The 25,520-nt window shown below is 43.4% G+C and overlaps 1 protein-coding gene across 1 annotated transcript; it reads left to right on the forward strand.

Annotated features, from left to right (window-relative positions):
• Positions 1-268: 268 nt before the first annotated feature.
• Positions 269-25,313, forward strand: znf800b (zinc finger protein 800b). Its single transcript, XM_062383198.1, has 12 exons — positions 269-409; positions 10,323-10,434; positions 12,336-12,666; positions 15,903-15,998; positions 16,574-16,717; positions 18,192-18,372; positions 18,508-18,694; positions 18,788-18,950; positions 19,180-19,544; positions 20,245-21,504; positions 21,920-22,031; positions 22,472-25,313. Exons 2-11 carry the CDS (start codon positions 10,378-10,380, stop codon positions 22,019-22,021), a joined length of 2,886 nt encoding a protein of 961 aa, XP_062239182.1. The 5' UTR covers positions 269-409; positions 10,323-10,377; the 3' UTR covers positions 22,022-22,031; positions 22,472-25,313.
• Positions 25,314-25,520: the final 207 nt, after the last annotated feature.

Genomic DNA, 25,520 nt, shown 5'->3' on the forward strand with positions numbered 1-25,520 from the left:
TCATTTGGCGTTTGCGTCGTGGACACTCGGTGGAGAGCTGTGTGCACCGCTGCGCGTTTTGGGTCAAAAGCGTCGCTTTAACCGCTGCGTTTCATTCAAAGTTTAAAAAATATACAACTTTTCTTTATCGAAGGAGGGCGATACGTTTCTTCCGGTCACAATATCGCGCTAAATCGTCCGTATTTCCCGTTGGAATCGGACGTAGAGGGTGCACCTTTGCGCAGAGACCGGTTTAATGCTGAGAGGCTCCTCTGGGTGCACAAAGACAGCGGCTCGCAGAGGAACTTGTTCAGAGTGAACCGGGGACGCTGGGAGGCGAAATAAACAAGCTCCGGAGCCGAAGTAGCCGCCGCCGCGCAGTTCTACCCCCGTAAACACACGATCCATCCACTCGTCAACGACACACAAGGTAAGGACTTGTTTTCGATGCGTTTTGGTGAGGCTGGAGCGCTGCGGAGCGGACTAGACCACCTTCGCTTTGGCTTGCCGAGCATGGTTGTTTTTGCAGAAAATGGCGTCATCGCCCTCTTGTTTCTGCTTGGCCGCGGCGGGGAGAGGAACACTTTCCGAGACTTGTAGCAGCCGCTACGTGCGGCGTGCACACCCGTAAAGATCAAATCTGTTACTCGGATGTGTTTTATTCAACAGTAAATCGCCAAATGTAAGATAGCGCACGATTTCGCTCGGTAGAAGGACGCGCAAAGATGGTAGGGTCACCGGTCCTGTGCGCCAAGCTGCTTCTTGGAAAAGGTGGCACGGAGCCGCAAAACGCAGCGTTTTACATCCATAATAATGCCATCCTCTGCGGCTTTAGGCTAATCCAAATGACCGAGGATGGTTTAGTGTTATTACCAGGGTGGTGATGGACGTATTTATGGGAGTGCTGCACCTTGTCTTTGTGTGTATTTTATTCGGGTTTGCTCGTTTTACGCCGCACTCCCCTTCCATGCTGCAATCGTTATGAGGGGCCTCTCTTTCACTGCGTGAAAGGTGCATTTTATACTTGGCTTTTTTCCCTTTGATCAAGTTAAGCTGGCCCCTTTGTTGCCACAAATAGTGGCGTTTTTAGGCTGACAATATAACCGTGTAAAAAGAGATTTTCGGGGATAATGGGGGCGATGCAAATCGTGCCATGAGAACGGCGACTGCCCTGCGCTCTGGTTCGCTGCTTGCCAGACGAGGACCGGCTGAATGAGATAGAAAAATAAAAGTCTTTTGGACGAATCACAGTTTGCACAAAACTGGGGAAGTCCGGCGCTGCGCAATGATTGTGCTGCTGCTTTGCGCAGGGAGCACAGTGGCAGCTGCTGTAACCGCCGCCACCATTTCGCCGCCGATATTTTGTGTGTGTGTTGGCCAACCTTTTGTAAATAGTTGGGGAGTCTTGGATAAAAGAGCACAATAGTATTCATGCGGGCCCTTTATGGCCTGTGAATGCGGTCTTAAGTCCCCACTCTGGCTGTCCTGTCCTTCCCCGTCAGCTACGTGCATGCGTCCTAGCACTGGCCACCACACATCCACCACAGCGAGGCCACTCCGCTCCGAGTGCAGTACGCTCCGCTTGGCTCTTCCTGTGGCCAAAAGTCGAGGAGCGATCGTGCGCGAGGTGTCACGGTGCAGGCCATCACGACCAGATCGAAACAACAAGGAAACATCAGGCCACGGAGACGGCACATCGCTCGCTCCGTGCACATTTTCATTAAGTTTCCTGAGTTATGCAATCGCATCCCCGTAGAGCAAACTGCTTATCCGCCTTTATTTACCCGTCACCCCCCATCGCTCGGATAAATCTGTGTGTAATGTCTGATTTGGACCGGTCCCCTCGGCGGCGGCACAGAATTGGGAAGATGTGTCATTTGCAAATCACCCAGTGCCATTTGCGTCACAGCCCGCGGCCTCGCACGCCCATGGGGGGCGATGGAGTTGCAAATGGAGACTGTGTGTGTGTGTGCGTGTGTGCTGACGCTGCCCCAGCTGAAAGGGAACCAATAGCCACGGACTCCGGGCGGCAACAACCGCCGTGCGCCTCCACTCTCCAGCAGTGCACCGACTTGGGATTGTGTGTGAACGCGGAAGACCGCGCAGCTCGTTCGGGATGGTGTGTTTCCATCACACTGCCCGGGATGCGTAAGAGGACGCGTGCACACTCCGGTTAGACCCGGGCTCGACAGGCCAGTGGGAGCGGAGCGCCACTCCGTCCCTCATGGTGCTCGGTCCATGTGGCTGTTGTGGAGTCGCTCATGTGTGGATAACTGTCTCTCTCGGCCGGACTGAGATGATAGGACCGTAAAGCCTTTATGAACAGCGCAAAGAATAAGGCTGGATTGTGATTCGGACTCCGGAGAGAGACATACGTCGTGTTTGTTTCGCCTGCAGCGCGCCACGCGTTTGTGGTTTGGAGATAAGCAGGGCGTTTTTAACCAGGGACGTCTTGTTTGTTGCTGTTGCGCTTTTGGGCACTGCGCATGGTTTCATTTCATCCAGGAGGGCTCACTCACACACCTCTCACAAACACACAGAAAGTCCTGAAATTGACCATCAGTCAGCACGGAAATGTTAAAAATAATAATATAACGTATAGATTTTGTTATTGTTCTATGCTGTTATTATATACAAATGTATGGAGACAATATGGGAACATGTGTCCACTTTCTGTACTTTGTTAAAAGATGATGTGAAAGCAATCAACCAGGTAGTGAATTAAAGGCAGGTATCATTATAGCTGTGATTAAAAAAAACAACAGAAAACAAGTCAAGCAGTAGAGATTGCTCCTTGCACCTTGACACACATTCCCTAAGGTAGCGTTTCAACCGAGATGGCAGTATGTAGCCTGCAGTTATGGACTATTATTAAATTATTTAGAATTGAAGGTTTCCAAATTACTTCACCACCAAGTGCCGCTTCGATGTGACTGAGTGATACGAAACTTTACAGAAACAGAATCTACCCGTGTCCAAGTTTGAACGTAGAGATTGTTCGACTTTACAGAAAGTTAAGAGATCGGTTCAGGCTAGGCGCACCAACATCAAGCTGCCTAACTCAGAACACAAGTGACTCTGATATGGACAGTCTAACCTTGAGGAGGAATTTGGTCAGAAAACTAGTATGAGTGTAGATAATGCAAAAATGTGGGTTATAAGGAACCAACAATGTGGTACAAAGATTGGCCTGAAGTTTACATATTTCTCATGCAATTTTCAAATACTTTGTACTTGTTCCTTCAAGAATTTTATACATTTCCCATCTTTTCATACAACCCAAGTATTTTACTTGCTGCCTGTTACCTCTGAGATTATGCTTTTCTTATTCTAACTGCAACTTTGATTCCTCCCGGCTCTCTACCTTGATTAAGTTTCCCGGTCATCATTGGTTTTTACCAGAGCGGATGCTGCCTGCAACAGTTTAATGATGTCAGTGTGTGATTCAGTCAGTGTAATGATGTACGGTTGTGTTCAGTCACAGAGACAGCTTGACGGACCAATATGCCAGTTAACTCCCCGTCAACAAACCCATTAACCTGCTCTCATATTACTAGTAAGGCAAACAAGCAAGTGTCAGTAAGTCAGTCAAGTAGTGATGCTGAAGCGTGTGACAGTCACTTTACCTGCAAACCAGCATGAGACAATTACTTTAATGACATCACTTTAAACAGGACACACACATTTAGAAACTTGTTTTTAATGAACGCAGGCTGCATTTCACCACCTGGCCTGGAAATACCCATGCATCTCTCCTGGATATTCCATTTGTTCTGCTTTGAATCAACACTATTTAATGCACTTAAGAGAATTCCCTTTAATATTTGATCTTTTTAAGTTTCAGTGGCAATTTGGTCAAATCCAGCTTGTGTGTCCCACCGCTTAATGTGTCCAGATGTGACTGCTTAATGTAAGTTATCACAGAGAAACAAGTGAAGCTTATTGACCCTTTAAAACAGTAAATTTAATTCAGTCCTGTAAACTTTGTGGAGCAGTGCATGCTACTAGACAAAAACTGAAATGTTGCTGTTGAGGAGACTAAAAACTATTTCTGTTTGGGGTTTGTGTGTGTGTGTGGACACCTCTACTGTATTAGGGCATTTGCACAACTCAGGTATTATCCCATTTCCAAATATGACAAATATGTTTCGGTACAGTGAGTAATGTTTAGGAGTTTCCTGATTTAGTTGTATGATATCACTACACTTAGGAACAACTGGAGTTTATGTTTGCGAGGACGTAACGGTCCCAACATTATATTAGATGAATTTAATGTAGTGTCATATTGTGCCGCCTATGACTTTCCTTCAGGGTTTTTTGCTCCCCTTTTTGAATTTGCACCTAATTTTTTCCCCAGTCGTCAAGTTCATCAGTCCGCTAAGTTAAGCATGTTTAACTTTTTCAAATGTTGTTTGACATTCGTGTGTCGTTCACACGAGCCATAACTCGGGAGAGGCGGTGGACTAGTGGCAGTATCTTGGACTAAGGGCAGAAAAGGTCTCTGGTTCGTCTCTGGTTTGACTCCACGGAGAAACAACAAAAAAATGAACCTGGATTGATCTGTCGAAAAATTCAAGAGGATTCTCCCTACCCTGTCTAGTGCCCCTGAGCAAGGCACCTTACTCCCCAAACATTTGCTCCCTGGGCACCGTACATGGTCGCTCACTGCTCTGTGTGTCCTGCACCAGATGGGTCAAAAGCAGAGGTTCAATTTCCCTACCTGCATGAGTGTGCCTGTGCATGTCTGTGCATGTGTTTGGGACAAATAAATGCATCTTAATCTTAAAAAACTCCTGAAAGCACGAGCAGGATTCAAGTTTAACGCTATCTGTGTTTTACATTGGAAGCAGAGAAGCTGTAGTGTAATCTTATGCTACATTCTTAAATAAAATACTGCATATGTGCTTCAGCCAGGGAGGCACACACAGCTGAAGCAGAGACGAAAGACAGAAGTTAGCAAGGAAGTCACGGAAAAGTCGGCTTCTAGCAGTGGCCCATGTGTTTTGGGGGCAAAAGGGCAGACAGGAGGAGGTGGGATGTATCAATTGCATGTTTTCAAAGTGGAGCCTGCTCTTACTAGATTTTCCAGGTGTATCAACACTAACTTCAAGGTATCACATGGTTTTGATATTATTTAATATTTGAACTTCAGTGCCATAGTTAGATTTGTTAGATGCCTGCAATTAGAAGCTGATAAAGTACAGTGGGAAATATATCTCAATTTCCAGGTTTACACACATTTGGAGCATTAAACGAGGGCAGTGAAAAGTGAGAGCGACAGACCTGGACCTCTATCATTCAGTAATACTGTGTAGAAGATGGACAGAAAATAGACTGGGGGAACTCTGTCAGTAGGCCACATCGTGGTTCTCACCCTCTCACGTGATCAGGTGGCATCACTGGTTCGTCTGCTAGCAGTCAGCATTATGTCAGGATGGTGAGTCCCTCCATTAGCAGGAAGTTCTGTCAGACCACATTTGTACGGCCAGTGGAAATAAAGAGGCATGTGAGGAGGCAGGAACTGCTGCTAAACATTTGTTGGCTCTGGAGCCATGCAAACAATTCAACATATACACACAGATATATAAAGCATATATGTCCGTGCTCTTACACTATGATAAAGAAGCTAATATTTTTTTTATTCAGGCATCAAACATATGGAGCTTTCACAGGAATGAAAGTTCAGGTCTCCTGACATGGATTTACATCATTTATTGCCCCCGAAAGGGCAAACGAGGATTTGTATCCCAAAAATAAGACATGTGCCCAAATGGGAAATGCTTTGACAAATTGATTTCTGGCTGGTGTAAACACAATTCACTATGGATTATTGTGCGAGATGAAACTCAAACGTGTTTGGAAAATATGTAACAGCGGAAAAGATGGTGTGTTTGTGAAATATCGAGCGAGGGATGCTGGATAGCTTGTTCTGCTGAAAATAGATCGAAAATAACGTTAGATGTGTGAGAAAGACCATGAGAACCTCGCAGCAGGAAATTTTATATTTTGTGAAACAGCGGTTCATGGAGTGAGTCATGGGGTCAGTTACCTTATGGTGGTGGATTTATTCAGAGTTGTATCAGAGGACAAGATAGTGTCTTATTTTTTTAGGTTCCAGCATGCGTAGTTACTCGGGATTGTCTGTCTCCGATTTTTTTTCCCAAGCCCCTCAGCCAGTTTGGTCTCATCTCACATTTATTTTTAACAGAGGCTCATATTCATTCCTTTTTCTGCAGTATTGACAAATTGTTCCAGTTTTTCCCTGATCATCAACAGTTGTTTATCCTCAAAATCTCAGTTTAGCTCAGCACACCTGAGTGGGAACAGGAGCCTCGACCGTCCTACCACAGAAAAAGGAGAGTCCCTCGTGTGGGTATTAGTGGCCGGAAACTTTCTTTTAAGACCCCCACAGTATATCTAACCCCTTTTTAAAAAGTGAGTTAAGAAAACAGTGCAGCCGGTGTCTTCTACGACAATTGTCCACACTGGGGTTTTTAAGCGTGGGTCAGCTCAGGCAGACTGCAGCTTGTCAGGTTTTAATGAAACACTCCTCAACAAAGTAATTAGGCTGCTGTTGGCTTTGAGTTGGGATTTACAACCTTCCTGATGCCGCGGCACACTCAAATGAGTCTCACAATCCCAAGATAAACCCATCTGTTGATTACCATATCAAACTAATGCGGTAGATGTGAACCAACGCAGGAAAGGTTTGACTCTTGGGGAGGCTCAACGTTACCAAGATGCCCCCTAATGTACGGAGGTTTTCATTTGCAGTGTTTGTTTGTTATTCAGGTTAAGCAGTCGTCTCAAATTGCTCATATATACACATCTCCCATAACGTCTTATCCCTTTTTTCAGACTGACAGAGTGCTAGAGCCCATCCCTGCACGCTAACACACAGCAGTCAATTTCACTCAAAGCCCACAACTCTGACCATTCTGACGAGTCCTTGCTCTCTGTGGACTGTGCAGGGAAAAGATCATGTAAAATTACCCATGGAGAGTTTTGCCTTGAGAAGAGGAAGGTAAACGTTGGATTAGTCTGAGTGTGAAATTGATCAATGGCTTTAAGTATTATATTCGCTGAAATTAACTTTATTTCTTTGAACAAATGATTAGGTTCTATAAATGAGGTTGTTTCTTGACTTCAGGGTCCCAATTTCCCTTATTTATTAATGACTTATGTGTTCATCTCCCTCTCTGATATATTTAGATATAATTTATTTATATTTTCAAATACTTAATTAAGCTAGAACATGCTTCATTTTATTATCAAATCACTCTCTTGGAAATGAACTGTCTTCATTACAGTTAAATCTTCACAAATCACAAATGTGCTAAGAAAAGTTTAAGGAGTAAAATCCCTGGATCCTTTTCCACCTGTAGCATCTCTCCTGGGATATTTGCTCCCACAGAAGCCTGTATACAATATATACGACTAAAGTCATATAATATGATGCTCGCTCATATGGCAAACTATGCAGTTTCAAATCTGATTGTAACCTTTGTTTGGGCAGGTCTGTGCAAAACATTCTCAAATCCACAGAGCCTTGGCTTACACCTTATGTGTGTGGATGTTATTCTGCCTGAAACCATCTGTTGTCCTTTGTATGGATTAATGCCCAAAAAATGTAAAATGTTAAAATTTTGTCTGCAATGAGGGTAAATATGTTCCTCCTGTAGTTTGAGCTGGTTGACAGGTTGACTGTAGATCGTGTGACTGGGGTCCTAAAAGGCTGTTTTTGTGGTGATGGTGGCTGCGTAGATAGATTGAAGACATTTGGTCACAAATAGAAAACCCCTCTGCACTTTTCTTTCCCAAAGGCTGCTGCGTAAAAGATACCATTGAACCAACATGATAGACAGAGCTAAATGGATGAAATGTGTTTTGATGCAAATTATAACAATTCAGTTTTTAACTGCCTAAACTGCCTCTATTCAAATCCAGTGAATAGAGAAGGCTTGAAAAACTTGGGATAAAATGCACGAAGCACGTCCCCCGCACACTCATTATTAAGCAGTTTCAAGTGCTTTAAGTGAATTTGCTGAAACAGATGTCCCGGCCATCGTCAAGTCCTCACACAGGGGTCACGAAATACAGGTGCAGACGCCTTGCTCGGCCTAAAATGTTCACTGGAGAGCTCCCCCTAATTACAGCAACACTTCTGTGTTCAGCTCCGTACCTGTGTGATAACACGATTTACACAGCTGTCCCATCGCAAACGTCTTCATTTCCCCTCCCGGGACCATACGAGCGGTTTGACCTCTTCTCTCTCTCTTTTTACTCATAAAGTGGTTCATTGTGGACATTGTTCCGGCAGATCGTTTGGTTTGAGAAGTTGCAAAGTTCGCCTGCTCTTTTTTGCTTCAATTAGTGTGCCTGCTTATTTGTGTTCATGAATAGTGTTACCACTAAATCATATCATCAGTGTTATAATATTACACATTTTGTTTTTGGGTGACCCCTCTGTGGGGTTTCTTGTGGTCTCAATGGTGTGTCTTTTGGAAACATCGCAAGACTACAGAACTATCAAACTACAAATTTACTTCACGTGCAACTTCAGGCGCACTTTGTCGCCCTCTCCTGGAGATTAAGTGTAAATACAAACGCTCCCATGTGGGAATATGCCTGTGCGTGCACTCTGTTATTGTATCAAGGAGTCATCAGAGGACTGCATCAATTATTGGTCACCATTAGTATTGTTAAAGAACTTAATTGTAAGTGTAGGCTTAGATTATTTTTTCTCATATTTTGTACGGTTCGATATCATTTTGTTGTCTATTTGTTGTGTGTTTGTTGTCCTCTTGTTATCTACTTGTTATTTGCTTGCATTTCTTCCCCAGACTTCATTAAGCATCTGTAACTTGCAGCTCATATAATCCCTATTCACCTCGTGGGGCATTTGAAGCTCATCCAATGACAAAATGAAGTCAATTTTCTTGAGGTCTCCTCTAATCGTGACAAAAAAGGCTGCGCTTCCTGTGGCGAAGACATATCGCTAAAGATAAAGAATCAGCAAATGACAGGGCCGCTCAGCACGCCACTATGCTGCTACAGCATGTTGTGCCAGCTAGTGGAAATGAGCATCGATGTGGTGTCAGGTGGCTGCAGCTGAGTTGATCAGACAGGTTTAACTTGGACTGCCACTAGAGGGAACCAACAAACGTTTTTTCACCATTGAAGCTCTCATATAAATAAACGAAAAAGATAAGAGTTTTAAAAGTGACGTACAATGCCTTGATATTAGGAAGCTTTCTTTGTTTCTGTTCCAGGACCCTTCATTTATTGTACAGTGGGTAATGCAACAAAAAGAAAACAGATTGAAATGGTCTTTACAAATTTATTTAAGACAATCCATAAAAAATAAGATGAATATTTATTGATTACAACTCACAGCCGATTTCAGAAGCAGGTTCCCACTTATTGGTAGTGTTTCATGTACCTCAAATACACAGACACACAAGTATATATATCTTCAGTCCTCATTACGACTGTGAGGTTCTCAGGGAATATCATATATTCATCCAATAGCATCTAGGCTATATAAGGGAGGTTGGAGTATTAATTTGAAATGCAGTGAGCTAAGTGCAGAGTAATGGTCATAGTGTTCCAGGTAAAAGGAGTTAAATGTGACTCTAGGCTGAATTAGAAATTGTGAGAACCATTACCATGGCCTTAAAAAATGTCATTCTTTTTTAAATTTAGATCTAGTTTGTGGCCTGGTAGCTTATGAGCACTCTGCAGGCAGTAAACACATCAAGCTGTAATGTTTCCTCATGCATTATACATGCTTTCACAAGAAATACCAGCATAGAGAGACGTGCTGTGGGTATGTATCACTGCTTTATCAGTGACTTTAACAGATGCATTAGGTAATTTAAATATAACAATTTATATAATAACTGCACAGTGCACAGTTTTCTGGTCTAGATCAGCGCTGTGTGTTTTTGTTCCATTGCGACACACAAGAATATGAAGTAGTTGCTCACCAACATGTCATGACACCAACTTTGTTTTGTGACGGCTTACCTGCTCTATGTGGAATCTGCTTGGCAAAGTTCATTTGTATTAAAACTTCCAATCACTTTTAAGATTTTATACACTTGTATAAAATCTTAAAAAGCACCTTGAAAAGTGGGATTACTGTAAATGTTCAAATATAAATGATGCAGCCTTTTGGTTGATACACACACAACAGCTCTGTTTTTTAAGTTGTGTCTTCTTCTGTAACCTCCTGAGATTTCTTGTAATTGTTTGATTGGAAAACGCTACCTTAGCTGGAGATGTAAACATGTTCTATGTTGGACGTTCAGTGAACAGCAGTTTCTGTGTTTTTGTTGCAGGTTACAGGTGTGAGCTGGTAGTGACCGTGAGGTGGAGCAGGCCAGGCTTGGCATCATGGTGAAGGCCCATAAGTCAGGTGGGAGGAAGAGCTCCCACAGCCTCCGCAGACAGGTACTGGAAAACAACAACAATGCTTGAATGTTAATGTGAATGGATGTCTGTCTCCCTGCACTGTCTCATTGAAAACACGTCTTCTGTTATGTAAATTAAACAACCATTATAATGTAATGGTTGAATTTTAAGGGAGGATATAGAGTAAACAGTATTGTTTACACATTTAAGATTAACAGCACCACACAGTTGTCTTTTAGTTCACCACACGCTGTGCTCTATGTTTCCATATATATAGAGACCACTTTCCGTTAAGTCAAAGTAGAATAACAATATGTTTCCTGGATAAGGATTAAAGTCAGTCCAAATAAAACGTTTCACTGCTGAGCTTTTGTTTTAGTCCGGGACTCAACTTAATCCTTCTCCTGAAAACCACCTCTGTTTGTGTTTCTCTTTATTTATTCATCTGTTCTCCTTAAGGAAAACACACTGTGCACTCTTGATGACACCGTCCTTCCCTGCATGACACACACAGAGTCTGGTGCATCACGACAGGAAACAATAAAAGCCATTTTATTTGAAAACCTCAAATCACTTTTCTGGAAATGCCGAGAGCAGCTCAGAGATTTTCTCAAAGTACAAAAGTAGCTTATGAGATCATTATTTGATATCGATGGAATAATTTTAAATATAATTGTAATCCACTCTGATTTTAAGAGTCTATTTAAAAAATATTTTTAAAAACTAGTGTTTATCTCCAATATTCAGCCAGGACATTTTAATAAGATGAATTGTGAACAGAGTTTTGTGAATTTGTTGCAGTGGCAGCTGCTCTGGTTGAAGAAGCTGGGGATCAAGGGTAGTATCAGATCGGTTGTGTTTCAGTTCAGTGAGTGGGACGAGGTTTAGTTTCTCCTCTACATGAAAACCACTTACTGTCGGACACAGCACCCAGCAGAATTAATCACCACACATGGCTGCAGAGGGCGCTGTTGCATAGTGCTACTTTAAGTCTTTTCTTGCAGAAGTAACAGTGTGATGTGATATACATCAATTCACACCCACTGTTTGACATAAATAAGGATTCACTGGTTGCAATGATGCCTGTGTGTCGTACTGCACAGATGGCTTCACTAGGCATGTTCGGCTAATCAGCGGTCATTTAATTACGCTGTGGTATGCGTTGTTTGTGCGCTTGGCGGGTGACACAGTGTCAGAGAGTGGCCCACTTGTTCTGTGGAGATGTGCTGTCGGGTGCCTGAGTGGTGAAGTCGTTTATCCCTCTTCAAGGGCGGCGGGGACACTGAGCAAGACAGACAGAGAGAGGAAATGAGGATAAATTGGTGGGTGGGACAGAAGAAAGGAATGGGGACTACAAGAAGAAATAGGTCTGGATAAGGGACGCAACTACACACAGACAAACACACACCACACTTGCACATACAGTGTAAACACTGAAGACCTGATGTGTGGAGTCAATTATCTGCTGAAGGGCTGCTGTGTTCGACAAGGTTAATGTCTGCGTGCTCAGGAGACATGACACACATGCACACACACATGCACACACACTTGCAGTGTGCTGTGGTGACCCCACAGGCTGTCCAGGAAAAGTTTTTTTTCTAATAATAAATAATAAATATAATTTCTGATCAAGTTTTATATATAAATATATTTATATTTAAACCTTACTGCTTGATATGTATTAAGGGGTTTTATTCAGATGGAAGAAAGAAAAAGAGACCAACTGAATTAGTTGATAAAAACTGAATGAATGGAGAGATTAATAAAAGTGTAATACTAACACCATGCAGGGGTAATCTTCACTTTTAAGGATGTGATAAAATCTAGATTGACAATAATGTTGTTATGACTCATGTACTATATAATATTTCATCTTCTTTGATGATTTTTGTCTCCTTGTTTCTGTAGCTCATGTTTAATGCGTGGTTCTGCTCCCACAGACTGGTGGCCAGACAGAGAAAGAGGAAGGTCAGTCCCAGTCAGACACCAAGCATCCACCACAGGAGCAGCCCCGTGGAGGAGACCAATCCTCTGATGATGCCCAGCTCCGGACCTCTGCACCAGCCGAGGAGCTCTCTGAGAACTGTGACCAGAATGAAACTCCCATGGACGTCCAGGAAAAGGGCGACTCTGGCCAAGCCAAGCCCATGTGGAAACCCATTCCCCCTCTGCTGCCTGAGCCCGAGGACAGCGGGAGCCCTAACGGTGGGACCAGGGACCAGAGCTGCCAGACTGACGAGCAGCTTTTCCAGACCAGTGGTCATAACACAGGTGGGTAAACCACCACCGCATCACCGGCTGATTCATCCACCCACAGCAGGACTGTTTCCACTAGTAGTACCGGTGCACTTCTCACAGTCCTGACCTACAGAGTGAAATAGTTTGTCAGGTCCCTGTGTAGCTTCACTGCCAGAGATGTTTATGTTTCGCACTCGTGAAGAAATTGCCAGTTGAAAAAAGGAGCTTCCTTTAACTTTGATCACCGCGTGTTGGCCTGCACCATCATATATTTGTGAAAGTTTTACATGGAAGTTGTTTTATCATGTTGACTCCTGTATAACTATTGTATAGTTTTAATGGCGTTGAAAGTCTTTTCTGCTGTTGTAGACGCCAATAAATCTTCAGAACAGGCCCATTAACAGAGTGGGAAATTGGTCTGAACTGACCCAAAGGCTTCAAAATAAATTCACCACTTACCTGCACAAGAATAAGAGTAAAAATCTCAACTAGAAAAATCAATCACTTCTGACTGGAGCTGGAACAAGGACTCAAGAAATTATCTTGACATGGCTTCAGGGATTTATTCCATAAAAACATGAATTGAAGAAAGATTCTTTAAAGATTTGTTTTCAGTAAAACATTTTCTGATTATTTATGGACAGTTTGAAATCACTGTCCCACAGAAACCACATGGTGTGATTTGTTCTCTTGGCAGTTAGCGTGTTTCCTGACCCTTAGGCCCGGCTAACTATTGAGTTTGGATTGTAACACAGGGGCTATCAAAGCTATAGTTGTGTTAAAACAAATAATGCTTGTTTCCTTCACCTCTTCCATCCTCTTTGGCTACCGCAGCTTTCCTCCTTCGATCCTGTGTCCTCCTGGTTTCACACTCAAATCCCGATGCCTTGAGTTCATTTTGAACTTTGTAACTCACGGTCCTAGGAAGTTGTTTGCCATTTTTTGATTGGATGATCTTTGACCCCCTTGCAGAGGGAGGTGCGAAGGTCGGCGGGTCACTGACCTAACCCGCTGGGATTGTAACGGTCTGCCTGTGAGAGGTGTGTGTGGCGGGGGGATGGTAAAGGGGCATGAGGAAAACACACTCTGTCGCACTATAATACATAATCTCCATCTCGCTCTCTGTCAAAACCTCTTAACCAGACGTCATTCACGTGTCCAGCCCTCTTTTGTCTGCATCTGTCTGGGAGTGTCAGTCTGTCTGCTATGCTCTTTGGCTTCTGTCTGTCTCTCACTCACCTACACACACACAAACAAACGCACACAGATCGGCTACGTCGCACTGACTACCACCTCGTATTGCTTTGTGTGGCTGTGTGTGTGCATTCAAGGGTTTGCGGAGCCAGCCGAGCTTAAAACACTCACGGTCTCAACTTCTGCTCGTGTTTTCTGAACAGAAATAACTTCCTATTGGAAATGACAAAACCTAAAAATAAGGCTAAAAATAATCTAAGCTAAAAAAAAAAAAAAACCCAGAAAGTAATCATTTCATTTATATCGTCGTAAATCTGCAAAAACACAGCATTGTCCTCTCACAGTAATGTATCTTGAATAATATAAATTGTAGGTTTTAGGCTGTAATTGAAGTCTGCTTCAGTAACAAGCATATTTTTCTCACTGAATGTGTTTTTATTTGGAGGTTTTGTACAATACTTTCTGTTGTAGAAATGCTGCTCACCTTCTTTCACATCAATAAACAGTGAGAATTGAGACGTGTCAGGTGATTACAGGGTCTTTGGCGGTGCTTGTTAGGAGCTCCTTGAGCTTTTTGCACCTCTTTCTTTTTATGCACATTTCTATTCAAAACCTGTCATGCGTTTCAAAGTGCTGATATAAAAATGAAGTTGTTGAAACCAGGTAGGATGAAAGCACTTTTCCTCCTCACAGTCCATCTCAGCAGAGGGTCACGGAGCCATAGTCAGCCTGAATCAATAATGCAGGAACCACACTCCCCTCCTGCTATTTTATATTTAATGTTTTATACAAAGGAAAAATAAAAAATAGTTCTGTGGCACTGAGATCAATGAATAATAATACACCCTGAAGGCGTATTTGTCCTTTTCAAGGCAGAATTCCTTTTTTCTATTTAAGGAAAAATTAAATGAGTCTGTTCTCTGCAGTATTTTTATCCCACTGGTTAAAGATTTGGCAAAGTAAACCTCTTTTGTTGAGAGGACAGACAACATGCAGATTTAAATGCTAAAATAAATTGCATATTTTTAACGAACATTGTGATAATCTGCACATATTTCTTATTATTTCCTGATGCAGGGATTCACATTTGTTTGTTCAGAAAAAGCTGTATTATTGTGAGAAATTAACGAATAAAAGTAGAAACCAATCGCCATCGATGTTTTTGGGGATGATGCTTATACCGATGTATTGGCCATTATACATATTTTTCTTGGCAATAAACTAATGAAACCTTATAAATGACCATCGTTTTCCTAGAAAATGTTTTTGATTAAGCACAGGTTTCAGGCCTAACCCTAAGGATACCCAACTCTAGTTAAAAGTAATATAATGAGCAAAATATTTGGGCAGGTCAGTCAATGAATTCCCTACCATCAGCAGGACTGTTGTTTTCCCGCTGACTCTGCTGCCTCTGGTCATTGAGTTTGAAAAATAAAGCAGAAACCATTTTGAAATACACATCGATAAACCTCTTCCTCCTCTTGTTCCTGATCGGGCTGATCAAGTAGCATGACACAGAGGCTGAAGTATCAGGTGTTGGAATCAGACACAACAAAGGTTCACCACCGTGCCTCAGCCCACCGCACCCTCCACTGCACGTTTTCCCACAGTCCCACTTGAGCCTTAGTCTTCTCAACAAGTGTCGCTGATTTGATTTGTCAGGATTGTTTTCATTCATTTTCTGCACCCTGTGTTTCCTTTCTGCTCAAATCCGAGGCTTACTAATCTTGAAGGGAAAAGATAAATGACCGGCTTTCTCACAATCATAGCTGAATGTGTATGTGTTTGCTGTGTGTGTGTGTGTGTGTGTGTGTGTGTGTGTGTGTGTGTGTGTGTGTGTGTGTGTGTGTGTGCGTGTGCGTGTGCGTGTGCGTATGTGTGCAATGAGGTAGAAAAGGTCAGAGTGAATCACTGTCTCAGACCTCACTGATTGTATATACCCTTTAAGCACACTGCAATATACTTTGTGTCGTATCAGGTGCCAGGAAATTCAGGGTGCTGCTGTATTACTCAAAGACTGTCAAACTCTGATGGGATTATTTGAGCGATCGCTCTCTTTCTCTTTCTCTCTCCAGGTCTCTGTGTGGAGCCCGGAGATCCTCCTCTACTCCAACAGCCTCTGCAGACGTCCAAGTCTGGGATTCAGCAGATAATTGAATGCTTCCGTTCAGGTTTGTTAGAGATGTGAGGTTCCTCCAACGTGTCTGCAACTTTGGCAGCCGGAATTGGGCGAGAGGCAGAGTACAGCCTGGAGACTGGGCTGTCTTTCCTTTTGTTAGACTAGTGACGAACATCTTATTAATAATTCCAACTGTGGCATCCCACCATAGTCTGTTTCCTAATGACCCAAAACACGCCTGTTAAAAGTCTTAAAAAATCTGGAACTCTAACTCGCTCTGTGATCAGCTGTGACTCTCAATCTCAATATGTCAGCGTCCTGTCAAAGCAGCCAGACAGAATCTCGCATTATATCCATTAACAGCACTTTGGTGTTGCAGTGACAACTATTCAGGTCTCAGCAGACAGGCATATGAATATGCTCCATCTATAAGAGTATATGAATTTCCTGCATCCCATTAGGTCATCTGCATTGTGAGGCGAGCACTTATGTGGTGCAGGTGCTCCCTCCGCCAATGGTTCTTTGTAACACTGAATTTTACAATATGGTGTATTTACATTGTTTACGTCTTGTTATTCTCCCTGAAATAACTGTGGTTAATCATTGCTGCTCTCCTCTGTCCCACAGGCACCAGCCAGCTGAGACACATGCTGCTGAGGGAGGTGGACACCATCTTCGAGTGTAAACTGTGCCGCAGTCTGTTCAGGGGCCTGCCCAACCTCATCACACATAAAGAGTACTACTGCCTTTCACGGCTGCCTGAATCCGACGGTTAGTGACGCAGTGTATTATCATGCAGACACATACACTACTCTAAACATGTCTGGAATATTTAAACATAACCTGGTAATAATCACAGCCCTGCTCTCAAAGTCCTACAGTCAAAGCATAAGAGATCCAAAACACATATCCCCATAAACGCAAAAATAAAATCAAAAGGCGGAACACAAACTCCCTCAGCTGGGGTCAGCGCCTTTGTGCACGCTGAGGAAACGCAAATGCAGAATTTGACGAGATCACACAATCAGCGACTCCCGAAATGAGTCAGGGATCAATCTTGATTTCAGAACTTAGTTTAGTTCCCTCACAGTAAAGAAAAAAAACATGCAGACTGAGGACTCCAACGTTTCCTAAGGTGGTTCCACATTTTGGTTTCATGTTCTCTCACTCTAAGTTTTTCACTATCTCCTTCACACCATCTGTCTCCTGCTCATTATTCCCCTCTTATCTCCTCCTTCGGTACACAGACCCATTTTTCTCTCTTCAGCACACATTACTGTAACGTCTTCAATCCGTCAATCATTCTTCTTACACAAAGTGAAGTCTCTATTCTGCTCTTCCCTCGTATCACGGCGGATAGTAACTTTGATCTTGCACCATTTAGTGTTTTATCTACTGCTCATTAGCCACAGTATGTGTCCATATCTCCATTCTTTCCTGCTCAGTAGCGGGAGGATACTCGGAGGAAGCCCAGCAGAGTCTTCAAGTAGCTTCTCTGTTACCTAACTCTCCTCCTTCTCTCCTCCACAAAGAGAGATCAATCTCATCGCAAGCAGTAGATTATATTTTGTTCATTTCTATCCACTGAAATGATCTCTGTTGGAAAAAAACAACTCATCACAATCTCCTCTACATTTTCTTGTGGTCTTAATTAAGTTGTTTCTCTTTTCTCAATCAAGAGTCATTAACTATAGGCTATAAGTGAACTACGTATATTGTTATTTCGTTTAAGTTCTTTCATCAATGTTTTTCACCATCAAAGTGCTGGAAGTTAAATGTGATGTTACTGGATAAACACATTCGACTTTTCTTTGAAAGTCAGTTTTTCCCCATCGAGCCCTGACTGTCAAGCAATACAGTCTACATTTGTGATCCAAGTTCTAAAATTCAAATCTGTAGATTTTCCTGTTGTGAAGAAAAAAGTGGCACACTTGCTCAAAGAATAATAATATCTAACGTCACAGCGGTTGTAGACAAAATTGTAAAACAAAGCTCAGAAAAATCATAGACTATATTTAAAGAGAGACAACATTGCAGCTCCCAGAAAGCCCCCTTCAAAATGAATTACCAACGTTATAGAAAGGGATAAAAATGACCGGACCAAACCTTAATGGAATCTTGATGGGAAGTTTCACTAAAATGAAAGTAGCAGTAGTAGAATAGTTTTGAAAAAGTGGAAGAATCATATTTTGTCTCTTTTAATGTTTATTTTAAATACTGAAATGTTTCGGATGGTTTTCTTCAGGTTCATCGGGGGACGACAGACAGAGTGTAGCCATGAAGGATTTACTGGACACCATATATCCCAGAGCTGACCGACCAGACTGCGTGGTCCGACTGGAGCCCATTCAGACCACTACCAAGGCCGTGTTCCAGTACCTCACCACAGAAGAGGACCTGGCCCGATATCCATCACACACACCCAGGTTGGTGGTAAACCGATGGAGTAAGATATACTGTAATTCAATGTGTGTGTGATATAGCTAATGCAGTGTAGCTGGTGTAGACTCAAGTAAGTCTTCGGTCAAACTTTGTCCCTGATATTTGATTGTCCTTCACAGTGCCAGAGAGAGTCCAGTAGCATGGGAAGAGCCAGCGGAGGGAGGGGACAACAGCCAGGCGAGCCAGCGAGGTGGAGCAGAGAGCCACAGCAGCCCGGGACCCAACCAGGGGCAGAAGAAGTGGGAGACTGAGGAGGAGGCGAAAGCAGAGCAACCACCGCCAGAAGAGGAGGGCTCCACTAGCGGGGTATGTATCTGAAATGTTTGATATCCGATTCTCCACGTTGCCTCGTTTGCTGCAGTCCGTCACTATCCCTTCTCGCCTTATTCTCCCCCACAGGTGGATGACGTGACGATCTCCTGTTGTCTGTGCGGTCAGGACTTTAACTCGCGGCGCAGCATCAGGCGCCACTGCCGCAAAATGCACAAGACCAAACTGGAGGAGCTGCGAAAGTTCACAGAGACACGAACAGTTCCCACGAGCCTGCTCTCTATGGTGAAAGGTAAGTGTTGACATAAATAATGAAAAGAAAATATAGTCATCTGTAAACTGATCAATATTATAAACTTTTGATTATTGCAACAAAAGCTATTTTACTCATATAAACACTGTAATAAAGGTAAAGAAACTTATTTATTTCCTCACAAAACTGAATGAGCTGGTTGGTGCTAGTTTTATATTTCAAAGTTAATTATAAATGTAATTAAGAATTTTTCTTGTTGATACTGGAGGTCGGCCAAGGACTCTCAGCGCACCGACCGGAAAATCCTGCCTCGTGTGCCTCAAAACCTTCGCCACCAAAGCCAACGTGCGGCGACACCTGGACGAGGTGCACCGCGGCCTGCAGAGGAACCCCAACACCCCCAGCGTCTCCCCGAAGCCTGGCCAGCCCAACACACCGGAGGCCACGCCTCCCAGGAAGAGCAACAATTCCTCTCCAACACGTAGCCACAACTCCAAGTCCATGCCTGTGAACACCAAAACAGCGTCCTCAAACCAAAACCCATCCAAACCTCAGCCTCAGCCCCCAGCCGCTGTGCAGGCAAACCCGGTGTCATGTCGCTGCACGCTCTGCAAGAGGACGTACAGCTCTCAGGTTGGTTGGTTGCAGGAGGGGGGTTGGGGAACTCTTCTAGCGTTTCTGTGTTTAAAATCAGCCTTAGTAGCAATTAAAGTTTGGTCTTATTGGTTATTATTTATGTTTCTGTATTTAATCTTACATGGGTTGTTTTTAGCCTTGAGAATCCAAACAGGGAAAGGGAGCAAAATCTGAAATAGTCGGTGCATAATAATTGCATTAGAGCCGTTTCAGGACATTTCCCTGAGATTTTCCAAAGGCTGTATGTGAAACTGCAATGTCAGTTGATCTAGACAACAATTTATAGAACCGTACCCGCCAGCCCCCAATCAATATGTCCAGAAAATGTTGAGGAAACAACAGGAAAAAGTCTGTTCAAAAAATGTACAAGCAGCGAGTGGAAATGTTGAACTTTCTGACATGCAGAGGACACATAACTATACATTTAAACATTAAAACATCAGGATGAAATCAGTGTCATACAGTTATTACATGTACAACTTGTAAAGACAAAACTCGAGAGCTTTTAGCGTTAAGGGTTTACACTGGTGTTGATGTGCTGAAAACAATAACATGATAATTATACGTCATGATCTGCCTCCTGCAAGTTCCAGACATTTTCCTCTTGTCCACAACAAAATGCCATCATCTTGTTGTGAACCTGGACAATCTCTTGCTACGACATTTTTACTGATCTTTAATTTTATCTTTTTTTCAGCTCATGCTGAAGAGGCACATGCGCATTGTCCACAAAATATACAGTGTGAAAAGTAACAGGCCTGCTGCCCCAGCACCCCCTGCTACTACAGCAGCGACTCTAAACAAAAACAACAACAACAGCAGCAGCAGTAGCAGCAACAACAACAACAACAGCAGCAGCAGCAGCACAAACGTGGCCTCAAGCAACAATGTCCGGGTGAAGGAGGAGGCAGTCGAGGCCTCGGATGACGAGGAAGAGGAAGAGGAGGAGGAGGAAGAGGAGGAGGAGGAGATAGAGAGTAGTCCTGCCCCGTCTCCAAGTGACAGCACTGCTACAGCTAAAAGTGTTTCTGTGGCACCCAGCTCCACGAAGGTGAAGGAGGAGGAAGCCCCACTCAGCCCAAAGATGATGCCATCATCCTTATCTTCATCATCATCATCCTCCCGTGGCGGCAGCGGCGTGTGTGTCCCCAACAAATCGACCAAACTGTCTGTGGGCTTTGACTTCAAGCAGCTCTTCTGCAAACTGTGCAAGCGACAGTTCAGCTCCCGTCAGAACTTAACGAAGCACATCGAGCTGCACACCGACGGCAACGAGATCTTCATCAAGTTTTACCGTTGCCCCCTCTGTCGCTACGAATCGCGTCGCAAACGGGACGTCCTGCGCCACGTGACTGTCGTCCACAAGAAGTCGTCCTCATACCTCGGCAAGATCATGCCCAAGCTGGAGAGCAGGGCCGTGAAGAGGCTGGCAGAGGCCGTCCTCAGCAGCCCGAGCCCCAACAAAAGGACAAGCAGCGGCGTCAAAGAGGAAGTGAACGGACGCCACGCCTCTTCGTCCTCCTCCTCTCCTTCGCCCCCTGTAACGCGCAGGCAAGAGAGTTCCACAGCTGCACCGGCCTCCTCTTCATCCTCCTTGTCCTCTTCCTCTTCAGCCCCACCTCCTGCCCCCGCCACTCGGAAACAGCAGGAAGTGTCATCGCCACCGTTCGTGCCCTCCCCTCCCGTCACCCGTAAGCAGGAGAGGCAGGAGCGACAGCAGACTCAACAGCCTCGCCCCATCAGCCCGCCGCTCACCCGCCGCAGTGAAAAACACACACACCTGCGCAACTCCACCTCCTCCAGCAGCGCCTCGCCGAGCAACCCACCGCCACACACCCGACGGCACGAGGCGCAGTCGGAGAGCAGCAGCACCGGGACGTCGTCCACTGAGGTCCGGGTGACCAAGAATTTCTCGCTCCACGCTTGTGACCAGTGTGGGCGAGCTTTCGCTAAGAAGGTATTTGATTTTCCTTCTCAAATTCATCTTTCCATTTCCCCCCCAATCATCAGGGGAAGAAAAGTCACAGATTATTAGGATTAGTCATAAATCAGCATGTTTATTCGATCATAAACTGTCATTTATTACTTGCTCCCCAAAAATGGGTTAGGGTTAGGGTTAGTTAAAACCCTTAAGTTAATTGATTCTATAAAAACAAGCTGAATCGTCTCCACCTATGCTTTGAAACAAGTTGAGCTGAATTCAAAGGTCAAATAATTAAACTAAATTTATTTGAAAGTCAATATCTAACTTTTACTATCAATTAATTTTTGAAGAGTGATTTAAAAACATACATTTTTGCATACTGTGTGATTGTATTGCTTTAAAGTTGTGTGTAATATAACTTGTGTTTGTGTGAATAATGTTTCCTCAGCTGTACCTGGAGTCTCACAAGCGGAGCCATCGTAACGCCGTGACGACAGCATCCAACAGGAGGAAAGGAGTCAGCACTCGCTCCAAGTCGTTGGTCTGGTGAAGGACACAGTGTAAGAATAACCAGGGTTCACCTGCCGTACGAGGACACCTCCATGTTGTCCCTGTCCATTTGTCCTCTCACAGTTTGTCCTGTTTTTCTCTCTTTCTCATTGCATTATCTCCTCCGTCCTTTAGTATTCAGTATCCCAAGAGAAACTCCACCCTGTGAGCACGCTTGAGAAAATGTCTGTGTTGTTGTTGCATGGATGTGTGTTTGTTTGTGTAGAAAACCTTTCCTGTAATGAATCGCTCAGCTCGCACTCAACATTACCTCTCTGTCTGTTACTAACAAGAGAAATCCTCCATCTCTGTCCGACTGTTCCTCCTTTTTCTCTTCATCATTTCTTAGTAATAACCTCTTCCTTCCCTCCTTCACCCGTCAGCGTCTGCATTCTCCTCTTTCTTTGTCTTCCTCTTTCCTAATCTTCGTCTCCTCTCTCTCTCCTCACAGTCTGCCAGGGGGAAAAGGACGGGCGAGCCACTAACGATGAAGAAGACATTCAAAACTTTGAGTTTGAGAAACAATGGATGAGTGGAAGTAGCAGAGATGCAGGAAACGACGGAGCAGGACAAGAGTGAAGTACCAAGGACTTTTCCTTCTTCTGCTTAAGAACCAAATACATTGTCGGACTATGACGTTACTTTTGTAAATTTTCACGATGAAGCCCGGCAGCTCGCTGGACGGTGGCGCTGCTATCCCCGAGGAGAATACTCACAACTACTGCATCTGTCTGTGTTTATGTACTGCAGTACGCAAATGTGGATCCACGTGCGGACGACTGACTATTACTGCTGTGCTCTCCGGAAACAGAAGGATGGAAGTGTAGTTATTTGTATGTGTGTATGTGTGTGTGTGTGTGTGTTTGTGAGAGAGTGTGCGTGTGTGTGTGTGTGTTAGAGGGAGTGAATGATAACTGGAGCCACATGAAGGAGGAAGTAAAACTTTGTTTTGTTTATTTAGCAGAAAGCAGACTCTCATTTTGCCTTCACTTCCACAGATTTACATATTTTGTTCCTTGACTATTAACATTTCACATCAGTTCTTCTTCACCGTCTATGAACATTCAGAACTTTGACTGTGGCATCAATTTGTTCTGTTGGAAGCCGCTGGCTCAGTTTTGCGACAAATCAACAGAAAAGACACTTTCAACTTCCCGCTACTTATCCTTCCGCTTCTTTTCACCCCCTGTTTGTCTAGCTGTGTGCCTTAGAGTTGAAAGTCACCTTCTCACAGATTTCTTTTCTACAGCAGCCTGTAGTCTTATCTAGTGACCAGTTGTAGCAGGATCTATTGCCCAACTCTTATATAAGTTTATCAAATGTTTATTAGTTTCAGGGTTTGGTCAAAATTGAGGAAGGGTCCAAAGTTTATTTTCAGTTTACCCCAAAAAATGATGTGTGCACTTTTCAAAATTTTTCATATTCTTTGGTCACTGGCGTTTTCTTAGATTTCATTTTGTTTGTCTTCTCTGTTTAGACTCATGCATGCCTTTGTGTGTGTGTGGGAGGGGGGGTGGGTTCTTTAACCTTAACCACACCCTGTTTTACCTCTGTACATTAGCAGGGTTATCGGGCCCAGAAGTAGACGGCTGTAGGAGAAGCATGGGTCACAGTCTGATTGGCTGTTTATGATTTTTCTCTTATTTTAGGATTAAAATGATCAGTTCAACTGTTAACTAGGTTTGCTATGACAAACACAGGCTGTGTGCAAAAGGAGTTGTGTTACTGTGTGAGAGGCTCTGCACATATTACGAGGGGTAATGTGTGTTTAAATCATAGACTGTAAAGATGGACGACGTCACAAATCCCCACAGGTGAAGTCAAAGCGACTCTATTGTCCCCTGGTGGCTGGCTGCGGTATAAGTTATAAATACTGCTGCCCAAAGATTTTCTAATCACACTAATGTATTTACAAGTGATGATTCTGCTTTTAGTTTTTTGATGCTATAAAAAACAGGTTGAAACGAAATGATTGACAGCTGAGACTGACTCGCGGTTGGTCAAGCACATGCATCGGCGGAGCCTCGATACCGTAGATCAACTACTTCGCAGACTCCGCCTCCAAATGAGGGCAAAAGTGCACGATGCATTTGTAACCTGGAATATTTAAGATGAATTTCTTTCATACAACCGGAGTGATGGGAGAAATGTCGGCCATCTTTATTTACAGTCTTTGGTTTTAACGCATATTTTTCAAGACAAACTACTTTTGACTTTTCCATTAACTGGAAGACTTTGTTTTCTGAATATGAATTGGGCCGGGTTTGTCCGATCAGAGCTGAAACCAAAACAGACTCAACTTTCAGGCAGCAGCGGGTGTAGCAGGTGTGAATTGCGAGAACATACTTTTGTTGATACTGAAATTGATCATATAGATTATTACCCAAACAGAAGAAATGTTAAAGCTGCTCGCTCTTCTAACGTAAACGCCTCACTTCCCCTGACTTGAAAGTTTACATTAAACTATTAGCTCCATTTACAGCAACAACAACAAGTGAGGGGCCTGTTTAAATAAACTCTGTGAATTTTCCTTTGTCTCAACTTTCTAACTTTAACAATGTAATCTCCTTCTTTTTCTCTTTTTTTTCTTAATCGACTAAAACCTGCATCAGTTCCTTTCAGGACGAGCTTTCATGTCCTCGAGCTGAAGCGGGGCCTGCGAGTGTTTGATCGCAGCTCCTGAGGTAGTCTTTGAAAAAACACTGGCACACGGAAGAGAATTAGGAGGGAAAAGAATTGAGAAAGACCAAATGTAGATATGTCTTAACGTTCAGACAGAAAGCCATGAAATGGAACGAACCCCGAAAGAGACAAAGAGGAAAAGACCAAAATATATTTTTGTAATGGAAAACACGACACAGTCTTGAAAAAAGTGTATATATGAGTTCATCTTACGCGGGTGGTATAAATAATAGTTCTAATAGTCACAATAGTTGCTGACATGTACTTAACTGTTGGTTGACCTTATGCTTCAGACATGTTCGGCTAGTTTCTACGTCACTGTGTAACACTGAAGCAAGTTTTGCGTTGTTCCACCTTTAGTCGTCTTTTGTATGTATCTCATTCCTCTCTGAACGAGGACATCTGTGTTGGGATGGAATCGAAACCTCAAAGAGACTCTTAGGACGTTTTGTTTTTCCCAATTTTGTCGTTTTCTTTCGTCATCAGTTGTACTTTGTTATTAAGGTCACATCCTAGAGAACCTGAGAAGAGTTTAGAGAAGTATTTCAGATGTGAGGAGAATGTTAAAAAAACAACCACTTAATGAATAAAAATGTTCTGCTTCAAACCTCCGACAGTTTTCTGTTGTGTTTCATTTTTTTTTCTCCTGTCCGGCGATACAGCTCCTCCATCAGTCACGATTTGTTTACTGCGTTTTTTCAGACAGGAGATTTCATTTGCCTTCACAGAAATTGCTTCTTAGGACATTTACATTTTCACTTATTTGTTTTTGAGGAGATTTCTACTTTGCCTTCCTCGCATTGTTTCCTGCGTCTCGA

Source organism: Platichthys flesus, chromosome 23 (assembly GCF_949316205.1).
Source record: "Platichthys flesus chromosome 23, fPlaFle2.1, whole genome shotgun sequence".
NCBI lineage: Eukaryota > Metazoa > Chordata > Actinopteri > Pleuronectiformes > Pleuronectidae > Platichthys > Platichthys flesus.